This window comes from Martes martes (assembly GCF_963455335.1).
Source record: "Martes martes genome assembly, chromosome: 14".
Taxonomy (NCBI): domain Eukaryota; kingdom Metazoa; phylum Chordata; class Mammalia; order Carnivora; family Mustelidae; genus Martes; species Martes martes.
Window position 1 is genome coordinate 28670622 of NC_137902.1, and position 15875 is coordinate 28686496.

A 15875-nucleotide genomic window follows, 5' to 3' on the forward strand; every position below is an offset into this window, starting at 1 on the left:
TCTGCTCCCTTCCCCTGGAAAGCTCTTCTCCTGGGAAACTCCTTCTTGCTACCCTTTAAGATTCAGCTCAAATATCACTTGGGGAGGAGGAGGAATCTATCCTTACCCACAAGACCAAGTCAGGGCCCCTATTATATACTCTCATGGCTCCCTCTACCTTTTCTTCAAATCACTTGTTACCACTTATAATTATTTATTGGTTAATGTAGAACTTGCTACTGCATGGCAAGCACCAGGAGAGCAAGAGGCCTGACACAGAATAATGTCATTTGGAAGGAAGGAACGAAGGGAGGGAAGGAGGAAGAGAGGGAGGGAGGAAGGGATGGATGGATGGAGAGGGGAGAGGGAGGAGGGAGAAAGAAAGGAAAGAAAAATGAATTGAGAAGAATCCCAGTTTGGAAAGGAACAGACAGCAGAAAATAAAGAGAATTGGAAGAGATGTTATGGAAGGTCTAGGGACCTCCAAACTGGGCCTAGATGTAAACCAGTTTAAGAAAATATTAGAATCATCCACAGATACCACCCCCTACCTTGATACCCAAATGCTTTAAGGGGTCCAGAAACACAACCAAATGTATCTGATTGTTAAAAAATGTAATTGAGGTGAGCTACTATATTCTTCAAATAAGAGAGGACTCACCAAGGATGATAAAACGAGGCAATGGAATTTCACTGCAGCCTGTGGGATTTAGATTAGATAAAAAGTCTGACAATGAAGGCTGTCATGTCCTGAAAAGATAACCAAATCTAAAAATGAAAGCGTGAATTAGATTCTCTGTCAGGTTTTTCAGTGCCCCTTCCAGTTCCGATTCTATTGTTACCTCATATTTCTTTTGCCAGACTGAGAAAAAGAAAATTATTTCAGAACAGTATTACAACAATCGTAATAGAAATGTCTAAAGAAAGAAATATAAATTGGCAATTTAATCCCTTGTATATTTAATAATTTCTACTTTTTCATGTTCATTTTTATTCTGTCTCCCTGTACACGATGGGCTATGCTTCGTTTACTGTTTAATCTAAATACTATTTAGAAGGTAAACATTCTAACGTGGACTAATTATTAGGCAGCCACGTTTAACGTTTTTAAACACATTACATCTAATTAAATCAGTGAAATAGAACTTTGAGTGGAAATAATTTTTCATTTTCTTTTATGAAAGACAAAAAATGTAGCACTAATGTTTCGGCAGCTTTTTATAGAATTAAGCAACGGGATGATTATTCTTCCTGCTAAAATATCACACCAGAATTTGGAGTGATAAAGCAAAACCCTGACTTTTCAACCAGATTATTCCTCAGTGAAAATGTTACATTGTATGTCTGTGCCAGGAGCACTTATTGGCAAGCTGGATGACTTTTAAGCAACAGATCACATGAAGTAGAACCAAAGATTGAAGAAGATACTTTTTCAGCTCCTGTCTGTCTGTCTTGTTCACCACTGTATTCCCAAGGCCTAGTACAGTGCCTGGTCTAAAGCAGGAGTTCAATATTTACTGAATAAATGAAGGAATCAATGAATGATCAAAGACTGAGTAGGAAAACTGCAATAAGCTATCTTATAGCTATGCTGGTCTATAGACAGAATAATCCAACATTATATGCATGATGAGGTCTTTTGTTTAGGAAGATGGTGTTACTAACCTGGCAAAGCCAATTTATTTAACTGTTAAATATTGGAGCAATAGCACCCAGAGGCCATTGGCTTCAGACCTAAGCTTTATTCCTTCTCCCTGTTCTCTGCATAGGGTTGGTTTTCTCCTAAAAATAATCCAATAAACGGAGTAAACTGTAGAAATTAAGTTTGACAAATCTTTAGGGCTCCATTTGATAAATTAGTCTTCCCAAATTATGGGACTCACTCCCAAGGAGACTAGAGTGAAAATAATTATCATCATATTAAAAAAAAATCACTCTTGGGATTAGAATGGGATATTTTATTAATGGAGGAAGGCAAGACCAGGGTTTTTTCTGTTTATTTTCTTTTTAAGAATTTGATTAAGGTTGTTACTATGGGTGCTATATTTTTTAATATGACAAAATATTAGGAGTTATTACTTCAGGATAGTGGGATGATTACCTTCAGGTGATTTCCATGCTTTGTCTACTGTTCTATATTTTTCAGTTTTCTGTAATGAAAACTTACAAATGTTTTTTGTAAGTTGTAATGTAGTATAGAAACGTACAAACTTCCGTAAAAATTTTATAAAAGCCGGGCGCCTGGGTGGCTCAGTGGGTTAAGCCGCTGCCTTCGGCTCAGGTCATGATCTCAGGGTCCTGGGATCGAGTCCCACATCGGGCTCTCTGCTCAGCGGGGAGCCTGCTTCCCTCTCTCTCTCTGTCTGCCTCTCTGCCTACTTGTGATCTCTGTCAAATAAATAATAATAAAAAAAATTTTTATAAAAGCCAAAAAACCTAACCATAGTCACTCTCTTCTCCATGTTCTCATTGCATTTTTATATTTCTATTTATCACTCTTGTTTTAATGATTTATATACAGGTCTGTCTTATCCACATGCTCCATGCTAAAACATGACTTGTAAACTATAATGTTACTGAAGTGGGGGGTAGGGTTGGAGAAAGGTGAGTCCAGCCTGTCTCCTAGCTTTTCAAAAGGGAACATTCTTCTATCAGGCTGTAGGCTCTTTGGGAGCAGGGACTGTGTCTCATACATCCAACTCTTAGCACATTGCTTTCAACATGACAAGGGATAAATAATTGTTACAATAAACAGATATACCTAAAAAAGTAGAGAAGCCATATATGCAACACTTTTCTTCTAACACTTAAAATTTGCCTTTGTCCTGCATGGTCCACAATGATTGGCTGAGATCATTAATGATGCATTTACTACAAATCTGTTCAGATCCTTTCTGTTAAAGTATAACTCCTCCAGTTATTCATTTAGTCATTCAGCAAACATTTACTGAAAACTTAGCAAGGGCTCTATCCATTGTTAGGTGCTACAGCTACAAAGACAGATAAGATAGTCTTGGCTCATTATGTGGGTGAGTGGCACTAATAAGCAAAAACCAATCATGCAACCTGTTAATTCAATAAGAGAGATATGGGACAAGTACTGTTGGCTCAAACTGGGGTTTACAGGAATAGCTTCTCAGAAGAGGTGGCCCCAGTGCTGAGTGTTAGAGGAGGAGCTGGAGTAGGGACTAATCAGGCAATGCATATTCCTGACAAAGAGTATGGCCTGAGGAAAGGGACAAAGGCAAGAAACAGTAAAGGGACAAAGACAAGCTATAGCAGTATGGCCATGAAATTCAATGTTGCCCCAACTGTGGTAGGAAGCTGTGAGGGATAAGCCTGGAGGGGAGGGCAGGGAGCAGGTCAGGAGAGCACAGCTTAGACTTTATCCTGCAGGCAGTGTGGGGAGTGCAGGAGGGTTTTAAGCAGGGGATGACCTCACCAGAGAGTATTTTAGTGGCAAGGGAGAGGACAGATTTGAGGGAGACAAAAATTGGATAAAGCGGAGTTTCTTAGGAGGCATTTGCACAAGAGTTTGTGTTTGTATTTAAGAATCTTAGCGAACATTTATTTAGCATTTATAATGACAATTACTAAATAAGCAGTATAATGCAATAGTATCTTATTATTTCAACCAACCCTATGAGTAAATACCATTATTATCCTCATTTTACAAGTAACAAAACAGTTAAGTAACTGTCCCAAGGCCAGCATGTAGTTCGGACAGTCTGGCAGCAAAGCTTCTGTTCTTAATCACTATCTCATCTGTTTAATTTTAGTCTCTCCCACTGGAATGAAAGCTCTGTGCAGACACGGAGGATCGTTGTATGTTCTCTGCGGTGCCTAAACAATAGGTACACAGTAACTATTTCTTGAATAAACTCCATGACTCACCTAAGTGAAAGAATTAGTGGACTCTATCATATACAGATTCAAGAAATATTTTAGATGCAATTTTGGCAAATTTTTGGCAGACTTTGGTGATTGTTAGGGTCTGAATGTCTCTCTACCCCGTCCCAAATTCATATGTTGAAGCACTAACCCTCACTCCCCAGTGGGGTGTCTAAGGAAGTAATTTAAGTTAGATAAGTTCATAAGGGTGGGACCCTAAACCAAGAGGATTGCTGTCTTTGTAAGAGGAAGAGAGACCAGAACTTGCACTCTCTATAGACATGTACTGAGGGAAACGCCATTATGAAAATGTAGTGAGAAGACAGGAAGAGAGCTCTCATGGGAAAGCGAATCAGGTGGAACCTTCATCTTGGATTTCTGGCCTCCAGAACTGTGAGAATATAAATGTCTGTTTATGCTGGCTAGTCCATGGTATTTTGTTATGTCAGCCCAAGCAGACTAAGACAGTGATTAGTAGGATGAGGGTGGGGGGTGAAGGGGAGCTTTCTCACCTTGGAGACTGGAGGGGCAGTGGTACCACTGACTAGGGTAGAGAATCTGGGAAAAGGAGAGGTTGGTTATGGTCAATGGAACAACACTAATTATCCTATACTTTGGGTTCACCTTACTCAAACAAAAAATACAGTAGAAATTAGCTACTTAAAACCATTCATTCAATAAATATTCTATTCATCCCCCTTGCATTGATGGCCACTGTGCTTGTCCTGAGAATACAAAATAAGTAAGATTCATTGTCTGCCTTTTAGGAGCTCACAGTCCAGTGGGAATAAATACTGTTCCTTTTAGTAAAGCTAGCATGCTAGCTAGAAAGACCTTTTTCCTTTTCCCCATTTCTAAAGACCTGGAGTTCATAAGAAATATAGTGGTAAAATCCCATATGGATAAGACCTTTGGAGTCACATGACCTGGATTTGAATCTGGGCCTTGGAATACTAGCTAGGTGATGGTCTTAGATAGGCCAAGTAACCTTTCTGGGTCTTGGGGTCCTCATCTGTAACTGCAGAGTTGTTTTATGGATCAGATAAGAGAAGATAAGTAGAAATGTTTTGTAAAAGGCGATATACATGTTAGCAATCACTGTAATTATAAAAGCTCCATTTCTAATCTATGAAAACTAGAGGCAAATTAGCCAGAGGCAGCAAGCCAGAGGTGAAAGGCTGGCTTTGAAGCCTGCGGGGTGGAGGATGGAATGTGACTGACTGGTGTAGTGGCAAAAGAACAGGTTCTGGGGTCCTGCCCATTTAGGTCAAATCACAATTCAGTTATCAACTGTGGGGAGTTGACTAAGTCAAGTAATGGAACTAAGCTTTAGTTTCTTCTTTTAGTATAAAATGGAGTTGATAATGCCCACCCAGGAAGGTCATTGTGAGTATGTAAAGGGCCTGGCAGGGTGCCTATCAGAGCTGTCGGCTCAATTAATGGTAATTGTTGTTCCTATTTGTCATTTTCCTCCCCTACCTCCTAAGGGGTTTGCTTAGTTAAGTTACTTGAAATGCAAAGAAGTGAGGGAAACAGAAGGGCTTTTATGACTTTAAGGGTAAAGAAAAGTAGCTCAAAGCAGCTTTCCTTTCCTAATCTATGGTGCAAACACGTGTTTAGCACATGACCGTGTTATATGGCATGAAGCCAGAGAACACTCAACTTGATACTTATTCCTTGTATTTATTCTAAGTAAATCTACCAATCACTATTAATAAGGGTTCTCTGGAGGCAGTGCTTCTCAGACTTTAATGTACATATGAGTCCCCTGGGGGCTTATTAAAGTGCAGATTTTCATTCAGTGGATTTAAAATGAGGTAGGAAATTCTACATATCTACCAAGGTCCAAGGTGAAGCCCATGCTGCTGGTTTTAGTAGCTCACCACAAGTAAGGAGCAAGGCTCTGAAGAGATGTGGAAATCTCTTCGTTGGCATAGTGTGCACTGTAACTCCCAGCTTCTCTTTAGCAATGTAAGTACAAACTAACTGCTGATAGAACACTGACAAGCCTTTTTCAGACAAGATTTAGACATTCTGCAGCACGGCTCATTTCAGATCAGTACTGACTTTTTTGGGCAGCCTACTATATGCAGGGTGCTAGGGATACAAAGGTTAGTGAGACACAATTCCTGCTTGAGGACTGTTCTTTTTCTGACATGGTACATCCTTGTAAACTGTTAACTTTCTTTTTTTTTTTTTTTAACTGTTAACTTTCTAAGGGCACTGTTATTGTCTTGCCTATTGCCTACTCCATAGATAATAAAATAAATAGTAAATGAATGAATGAATGAATGAGTTTACAGGAGTTTCATGAAAAATGTCCTCCAGTAGCACATGACAATGATATACTATCTTAACTGCACTCTGCCTTAACTATCATGTTTAAGGGATAGTTATGTCAGAATCAGGCTGATAAGGTGGGCCCCAATCCAACCTGACTGATGTCTTTTTTTTTTTTTTTAATTTATTTATTTGTCAGAGAGAGAGCGAGCGAGCACAGGCAGACAGAGTGGCAGGCAGAGGCAGAGGGAGAAGCAGGCTCCCCGCGGAGCAAGGAGCCTGATGTGGGACTCGATCCCAGGACGCCGGGATCATGACCTGAGCCGAAGGCAGCCGCTTAACCAACTGAGCCACCCAGGAGTCCCCTGACTGATGTCTTTATAAAAGAAGAAATGCTTAGAACCACAGAGATTCCAGGAATGAGCTCACACACACTGAAGGATGACAGTGGATGGATGCAGAGAGAAGGCAGCCATCTGCAAGCCAAAAAGAGAGTCCTCAGAAGAAACCAAACCTGCCCACACCTTGATCTTAGAATTCCAGATTCTAGAACTATGAGGAAATAAACTTACGTTGTTTAAGCTGCTCAGTTTATGGGATTTGTTATGGTAGTTTTTGCAAACTAATATATAGATTTGCACAGTTTTTTTTGCCCAGATCCAAGACTCCTTTCTGTAGGAGTCTTAAAACATGTAAGAATAATTCTAAGAGTGGATGAATGAACCTAAGGGTACAGTGAGAATGAGTCATGCAAGGACTTGGAGGAGACAGATGAAGAGGGTGAAATAGTAGCCCAGATTGGGCTAAAACAGCTGTAATATGTACACATTTCCCTCCCCTTCTCATGATACCAATAGGAAGTCTACAGCTTTGACTGAAAATAGGTTTTCAACACCCTCTCCCCCTTCAGGCTACACTTTGATACTTAACACAATATTACTTGTCTAAAAAAATTGTGGCAGGAGGAAGACCCAAGTTTTCTCATTGTATGAAAGTCCTAAAGAGCACCTGTGATGATAAAGTAAGGAGACTGAATTTTTGATAAACAAAAAGATATGTCAAGATATGCCAAATATGGGGCACCTGGGTGGCTCAGTGGGTTCAGGCCTCTGCCTTTGGCTCGGGTCATGGTCCCAGGGTCCTGGGATCAAGCCCCCGGGCTTTCTGCTCAGTGGGGAGCCTGCTTCCTCCTCTCCCTCTACCTGCCTCTCCACCTACTTGTGATACTGTCAAAAAAAAAAAAAAATCTTTAAAAAAGATATGCCAAATGTGATTCCTGCTAACCACAGGGAATCTACATTTGAAGCTTGATTCTAAAATCAGGGGATTGATTTTTTTGTTTTTTTTACTAAACATGCTAACTCATATGTACAGATGAATGCCTCCTTCAAAGTGGTCATTTCTAGAAGGTTCTATACTTACTCTAACCATGTCACTGTTCTCAACTCATTCCTGGAATTGTTTTTAGGGTCTGTAAGATAGTCTTCTGCACTCAGTGGTGACTCTTGAAGGTAGATTTGATTTTCAAAAACAATCAAGTGTCCTTCTGGGTAACTAGGAGAACCAGTCAAACTGTGTAATCCCAAGAAGATGGATCCTAAAGAATACAGGCTGATTTTTCTTGAGTGAATTGTACTCAGCTCCAGAAGACAGTTTCTAAAGGCAAACCCCAGACAGTAGTAAACATGCTATAGACATGACAGGGGTGGAGTGGTGACTACTCTGAAGGAAACCCCATTCATTTGTAGATGCAAATTTTCTAGTGGTTCCCTTTACCAGACTATTTGCTCTCATCCAGATCAACCCTTCCTTATGGGACCCGGGTTCCCAGAAGTACAAGGACCTCGCTGCCTTAATCAGCTTTTAAGCTGGGTCAATTTTTAATCCAACCTAGGTACTGGGAAAGTTAAATAGGGAAAAGAACCACTAGAGGAGTCTGGGGCTTATTACTCTTTGTGATTCAAAGGACAGAAAGACGACCCAGAGAGAAGTTCCTGAGACATAACTTTCTGCTCCATGTAAGAAAGACATTATCAGCAGCTGGAGCTGTCCAACAAGGGAGTTCATTTGCCTGGGAGATTGTGTTTCCAGCCCTGGGAAGAGTTTAAAGGAAGACTGCTTATTCCAGGACGGTGTAAAGGATCTTCGTGTATTGGGTGGGGAGCTACCCAATGACCTCCTAGGACTATCCACAGAGTCCAACCTGCACAGTACCTGGCAACTGTTAGATCCTGAAAAATCCTGAAAGGGAATGAATGAGGAATATAGAGCGTCTTGTGAGCCAAGTGAAAGGTTAGAGGCTGGGGCTCAGTCAGCTGCAAGGAAGGTAAGGAAAAGTGAAATGAAAATAGCCTCCAAAAGGTGGGGCCTTCCTTGAGTTTTTGCTATCATATGAAACTTCACATGTTTATTAATATTTTTGAGAGGGTAAGGAGCTGAGAGAGGAGATAGACCACTGCTCACCCTTCTTAAACTCCTCCAGCACCGTGTCCAGCCTGGTATCATTGAAGACGCAGTGCAAGGGCCGGTTGTAGAAGCGAGTGACGGTGAGTAGCGGCGTGCAGTCGTCGGGGTCCACGAAGGCCAAGTCCTTGACAAACAGAATGTCTACAATGTTGTGCCGCTGATCGCCCTCGTACACGGGGATACGAGTGTAGCCGCTGCGCAGAATCTCTGAGACGGTGGCGAAGTCGAGCACCGCGTCCGAGCGCAGCATGAAGCAGTCCCCGAGGGGGGTCAGCACCTCCTCCACCACCTTGGTGCGCAGCTCCAAGGCGCCCTGGATGATGTTGAGCTCCTCCTTCACCAGGTCGCTGTAGGGGTCCGCGGCCCGCAGCGTCTCCAGCAGCTTCTCCCGCGTGTAGAAGGTGCTGATCTCCTGACGCAGCGCCCAGTCCAGCAGGCGGCCCAGCGGGTAGCACACGGGGAAGGCGGCCGCCATCAGGAGTCGGGTCAGGCACACGCTGTGCGAAGCGATGGCCAGCCCGTGCCGAGAACACACTGAGTAGGGGCAGATCTCGGCGCCCAGAAACACGGCGCCGGTGCAGACGAGCGCCGGCAGCCACGGGAAGTGAATCCCTGCCTCGCTGTAATAATCTTCTCCAGTGCCCCCGACGCCCGGCGGCAGCGAGGTGTACAGCCAGCCGGCCAGGGCCGCGTTGGCTCCGGCTTGGCCCAGGAGCAGGGTGCAGAGCAGATGGGTCCCCCTGCCGCGCACGGCCTGCACGCGGCGCGCCTGTTCCTGCTCTGCGGCCGAGCCGCTGTTCCGCAGCACCCGTAACTCCACCGGGTCCAGCGAGAGCAGGCTCAGGCGCAGGCCGCTGAAAAGGGCAGACAGGGCGAGCAGCAGGAGCGCCCCGAGCGCCCGGAGCCACGCGGGGGGCAATAGGTCCCCCCCAGGACCGTACAGCCGCGGGCGGACGCGCAGCAGGAAGCCGCCGGCGGCGCCGTGGTGGTGCCAAGCGCGTCCGTCCCAGGCGCACAGCGAGAAGAGCTTCCCGCCACCGCCCGCGCCGCCCCGCTCTGCCTCGCCCTTGCGCAGCTCCCGCACCCTCACCTGGACTAAAGCCGAACCCGCCACGCCTCCGGGGCGCAACGGCCCCAGAACCTCCACGTCCGACGCCCAGTCGCTCTGCTCCCGGCAGCGCTGCGGACCCGGGGGGCGCGTGGGGACAGCACTGGGCGCCACGCCGCTACCTCCCGGGGGCTCCTCGATGAACACGAGCCGCGGAGCCCAGTCGCCGGTGCCGTTCTCTCCCGGGGAAAGGGTGGGTGCGGGCACCGGCGCCGCGGGCGCCGCTGGCCCGGGCTGAAAATAGACGCGCAGGAGGAAGCTGGTGCCTTCCGCCGCGCGCAGGGTGCCCCCCTCCAGGGACACGCGGCCTCCAGCGGTGTCCTCGGGCCGCAGGCCCAGCAGCCAAGCGGCGGCGGCCGGGGGCTGAGGGGACAGGGAGAAGAAGAGCAGGAGCACAGCGCCTCGGCTGCAGCAGTCCCGGAGCCTGACACCCACCGCTGTTGCCGCAGCCGCCATCCTGCACCCGGCGCGGATGCACGTGATACTGCAGAGAACAGAGGGAGATCTGGAGGGAGGAGGAGCCGGAGCCGGCAACCCTGCCGCGGTCGGGTCACCACGTGTGCACCCCCTGCAAGCGTGGGCTGTAGACGATGGGGATTCAGACCCAGCCCCCGCCTGGGGTCCCCGCAGGAGGCCGGAGGTAGCCACGCATCACTGCACCACGCATAACCCCCGAAACACGGTGAATCTGAGCGGCAGCCTAAGGAAAGCTTGATTTGGAGCTCAGCCTCCTGCTCCAGCAGTAGGGAGGCACTCTGCGAACTCCTACCCGGCAGTAAATTCCCTGTCGGCACCACAGCTTCCCCATTGGCCAGGGATATTTCCCAGCGTTTCGCCTCTCTTGCCTCTTGCCTTCCCCCTTCTGGTCAAAAGATATTCCAGAGACAGCCTCGAATCTGTAAAAACTGCATTTGATCTCAATTCTGGTTGACCTGGGTGGCTCAGTTGGTTAAGCAGCTGCCTTCGGCTCGGGTCATGATCCCAGCGTCCTGGGATCGAGTCCCGCATCGGGCTCCTTGCTCGGCGGGGAGCCTGCTTCTCCCTCTGCCTCTGCCTACCACTCTGTCTGCCTGTGCTCGCTCGTTCTCTCTCTAACAAATAAATAAATTAAAAAAAAATTTAAAAAAAATTTAGGCATTACTTAAGTTCAACTCCTTGTTGAGATCCAAATGTCCATAAATAAGAAACTGTTAAAATAAATTGTGACACTACTATGTGATGGAATACTATGCAGCAGGAAAAAAGTGATGTGGATCCATGTGTTTGTGATATGGAAATATCTCCAAAGTAACAGTGGAAAAATAGGGAGGGGTGCTTGGGTGGCTCAGTCAGAGCATGGGACTCAAGAGCATGGGAGTCTTGAGTTCCACTGAAGTTATGATCTCAGGGTCCTGAGATGGGGGGGGGGGACGTGCTCAGCAGGGAGTCTGCTTGAGATTCTTTCCATCTCCCTCTGTCCCGAACCTCACTCGTGTTTGCCTGTCCTCTCTCTCTCTCTTTCTCTCTCTCTCTCTCTCTCAAATAAATGAATCTTAGGGACTGGAGGAGATTATCCTGAGTGAAATAAGTCAAGCAGAGAGAGTCAATTATATGGTTTCACTTACTTGTAGAGCATAAAGAATAACATGGAGGACATGAGAAGGAAAGGAAAAGTGAATTTGGGTAAATCGGAGGGGGAGAGGAAGCATGAGAGACTGTGGACTCTGAGAAAAAAAACTGAGGGTTTGGGAGGGGAGAGGGTGGAGGGATGGGTGAGCCTGGTGGTGGGTATTAGTGAGGGCACGTATTGCATGGAGCACCGGATGTGGTGCATAAACAATGAATCTTGAAACACCAAAAAAAAAAAAAATAAATAAATAAAATTAAGATGTTAAAAAAATAAAATAAATGAATCTTAAGAAAAATAGTGAAATGCAGGACAATGTGTAATATGCTAGTTTGAATTAAAAGTTAAGTGTAGATGTGCATATATACACATATAAAGGATTACTATGCAGAAGATACACAAGAAATTCTAAGTGTTCACCTCCGGAGAGCTGGAATAGATTGAAAGTTCGGTTGAGAGATACTTAAGTATATATATGCAGGAGATTGCAAAGAAAATCCAGAGATCCTCCTACTCCTCACCCCGTTTTCTCCGGGGGTTACATCTTAACTATGGTGTAATACCAAAAGAAGCCTCTGCCTTTGGCTCAGGTCATGATCCCAGGGTCCTGGGATCAAGCCCCACATCGGGCTCTCTGCCCAGCAGAGAGCCTGCTTCCTTTCCTCTCTCTCTGTCTGCCTCTCTGCCTGCTTGTGATCTCTGTCCGTCAAATAAATAAATAAAATCTTAAAAAAAATTTTTTTTCACTTCAATATTCACTCTGAGTCTCTCTTTGCAGAACCCCTCCCCCCAATCCCATCCTCTGACAACCACTGATTTGTTTTCCCCTATAGTTTCCTTTTCTAGAGTGTCATACAAGTGCAATAATACAATTAAAACCTTTGGATCTGGCTTCCCTTACTTAGTATAACACATTTAAGGGTCAACCCTGTTGTTGTGTTTAATCAATAGTTCATTCCTTTTTGGAATGAACTGGGTAGTATTCTATTATGGCTATATTCTATGGTAGTATTCTATTATGGATAGTATTCTATAATGGCTGGGTAGTATTCTATTACGTGGATGCACCAAAGTTTGTTTATCCATTTACCAGTTTAAGAACATTTGAGAGATACCTTCGTTAGATTACTCCTTTCTGCTCATGGACGCCGGCAAGTAAGCATCCTTAGTCTCCTCTCCCACCGCTGTCATGCCTAAGTCAGAGTCTTCCAAAGAGCCTGGAATGCTGTGGAGGTTCTTCATCGGAGGGCTGAGCTTTGAAACAACCAACGAGAGTCTGAGGAGCCATTCTGAGCCATGGGGAATGCTTACAGACTATGTGGTAATCAGAGATCCAAACACCAAGGGCTCCAGAGGCTTTGGGTTTGTCATGGAAGCCAATGTGGAAGAAATGGATGCAGCCATGAACTCGAGGCCACATAAGGTGGATGGAAGAGTTGTGGAACCTAACAGGGCTGTCTGAAGAGAAGATTCTCAAAGGCCTGGTGTCCACTTAAGTGTGATGCTGAATAAATGCGTCTTTTTTTTTTTTAAACATTTGAGTTATTGCCAGTTTTTGTCAATTATGAATAAAGCAGCTATTAATGTTTGTGTGCAGACTTTTTTGTGAAAATATATTTTCATTTTTCTTGGGTAAGTTGACTATAGGTCTGTATTACTTTTTTTAAAATGTAAAAGTAACAATAATTTGACAGGATACCTTTGGCTCCTTTGACTAACTTAAAAAATCATTGCTGTGTGTGAAATCTTATTTTCCATAGAATTAGTAAGACCCCAAAGATATTGATTGAGAACGTCTTTTGAAGGATATAGCTCAGTACAAATGGTTCTAGCTAAAAGTTGCCTTGTTTTCATTACACACTCTTATCATCCAGAGTGGAAGAAAACGCCTCCCAGTCTGGGACTAGATAGGCCTTAATAGACCACTGGTCACATTCCTACATAAGCTTCCTTTCACAGGGAGTGTGAAATAGAATAGATTGTGAAACAAAACTACCATTGCGTTAACATGCACTAGAGCCTATCTATTATAAGATGCCTTTTGTGAGGGCAGCTTGAGAGATAGAAGGAAGATTGGATCACAAGAGGGAACATTGAAGCATGTAGGGGAAGTATGGGGGAAAGGGAGAAAAGGGGTCAAGCATGTGATCGTTTCTCTTAAGCACTGGCCAAAACCGCTCTCGCTTTTCTCCCTGAATCCTCTCTCCTGTCTCCTCTCCCAACCCAACTTCCTCAACACAAAGCTACCTGCTATCCTAAGGGTTCTCCCACCTCTTTTGGGCCACAGGACTTTATTATTGTTATAACACCACTTAACAACTTTATCAAGCTTCAGTATTACAAAGGAATGTCAAATTTATTATTACACACGCACACACACACACACTAGTGCTGTGTAGTAGATGTGATTCTACCCATTTTACAGATCATGTTAAATGACTGGGTAAAACTTCTTTGGACTCTAGATTGATGCCCCCTCAACTTGCAGTGTTGACCAGTACCAAAATAAAACCCTTCAAAAATATTAGATCAGGAATTTAAAAACTTAAATTTCTGATTATAAAATATTGTATGCTCATTGCAAATAAAATTTTAAAGCAGAAAAGCATAATAAAAATAAACTACAACCCCACCATCCAGAGATAAACAGTGTTAATATTTTGGCACATTTCCTTATTTTCTATATACAAGGATAACTGAGAAATACATACACACATACACACACACACGTAAGCCCTCATATATTTATCTATTTTATAATTGGAATACATATTATACATACAATTCTACTCTGCTTCTGTCACTTAATATATCAAGAGCATTTTCTTTTTTTTTTTTTTTGCAATGAGAATAGGAATCTTTATTAGTTAACTCATTATCTAGATAACTTACAAAAATATTTTAAAAACAAAATGTAAACTTTTCTCAGCTTCTTGGGAGGAAGGCCACATTTAAATTTAGGCTAATATATTTAATATATGTTATTCAGGAAGTATTTATTACTCTTTCCCCTTGATTAGCTCGATTCCAATGGTCATTCGGCCATTGTTCAACTACTTCTTTTTTTTTTTTTTTCTTTTCAGCATGACAGAATTCATTGTTTTTGCACCACACCCAGTGCTCCATGCAATACATGCCCTCCACAATACCCACCACCTGGCTCCCCCAACCTCCCACCTCCTGCCCCTCCAAAATCCTCAGATTGTTTTTCAGAGTCCATAGTCTCTCATGGTTCACCTCCCCTTCCAATTTCCCCCAACTCCCTTCTCCTCTCCATCTCCCCATGTCCTCCATGTTATTTGTTATGCTCCACAAATAAGTGAAACCATATGATATTTGACTCTCTCTGCTTGACTTATTTCACTCAGCATAATCTCTCCCAGTCCTGTCCATGTTGCTACAAAAGTTGGGTATTCATCCTTTCTGATGGAGGCATAATATGTGTATACGGACCACATCTTCCTTATCCATTCATCCGTTGAAGGGCATCTTGGTTCTTTCCATAGTTTGGCGACCGTGGCCGTTGCTGCTATAAACATTGGGGTACAGATGGCCCTTCTTTTCACTACATCTGTATCTTTGGGGTAAATACCCAGTAGTGCAATTGTAGGGTCATAGGGAAGCTCTATTTTTAATTTCTTGAGGAATCTCCACACTGTTCTCCAAAGTGGCTGCACCAGTTTGCATTCCCACCAACAGTGTAAGAGGGTTCCCTTTCTCCACATCCTCTCCAACACACGTTGTTTCCTGTCTTGCTAATTTTGGCCATTCTAACTGGTGTAAGGTGGTATCTCAATGTGGTTTTAATTTGAATCTCCCTGATGGCTAGTGATGATGAACATTTTTTCATGTGTCTGGTAGCCATTTGTATGTCTTCATTGGAGAAGTGTCTGTTCATATCTTCTGCCCATTTTTTGATATGATTATCTGTTTTGTGTGTGTTGAGTTTGAGAAGTTCTTTATAGATCCTGGATATCAACCTTTTGTCTGTACTGTCATTTGCAAATATCTCCTCCCATTCCGTGGGTTGCCTTCAAGAGCATTTTCTTAAATATAAAAAAATATTTTGTAAATGTAATTTTTAATAAATGGGACTATTACTATATATCTATTATATTTTGAGAAAGGGGGAACTGTAAGAAGGAAACTATTTCCAGTTGCATCAACTCTATTTTTCACAAGTGGTAGGCTTAGAAAAGTCTATCCACTTTTCTGGGCCCATTTCCTCATCTGTGAAATGAAAGACGGTTTTAAGGTCCCTAACCTTTCATGAGTCAGTGAGTAAGGGCTGATGTACACTGGGTGAAGATAATCTAGAGAGACATACTTTTCCTTTACTGAACAGGAGGTTCTGGAAAAGTACTGTTTCCAGAGCTCTACTATAACTGAAAGGATACCTGGGGACAGGTGTAGGCAGTGTGATTCTAGAAAGGAACAACTGCAAAAAATATCTTCATGGAATCTGAATTTTGATGAGATCATCAGATTTCTTATGAAATGGGCACTTCCTAGTTTAGAAGATGGGCAATTTCTCACTTCCTAGAG

The 15875-nt window shown here is 43.7% G+C and overlaps 1 protein-coding gene across 2 annotated transcripts in view; it reads right to left on the reverse strand.

The window, feature by feature from the left end:
- Positions 1 to 10180, reverse strand: part of CNNM1 (cyclin and CBS domain divalent metal cation transport mediator 1) — a gene marked incomplete at both ends in the record, with an annotated part of 56136 nt that extends 45956 nt beyond the window's left edge. For both annotated transcript variants that reach the window (XM_080823036.1, XM_080823035.1), the window contains one exon: positions 8614 to 10180. In XM_080823036.1, the coding sequence (XP_080679162.1) occupies positions 8614 to 10180 (1567 nt within the window). The remainder of the gene's footprint in view (positions 1 to 8613) is intronic.
- Between the last annotated feature and the right edge of the window lie 5695 nt (positions 10181 to 15875).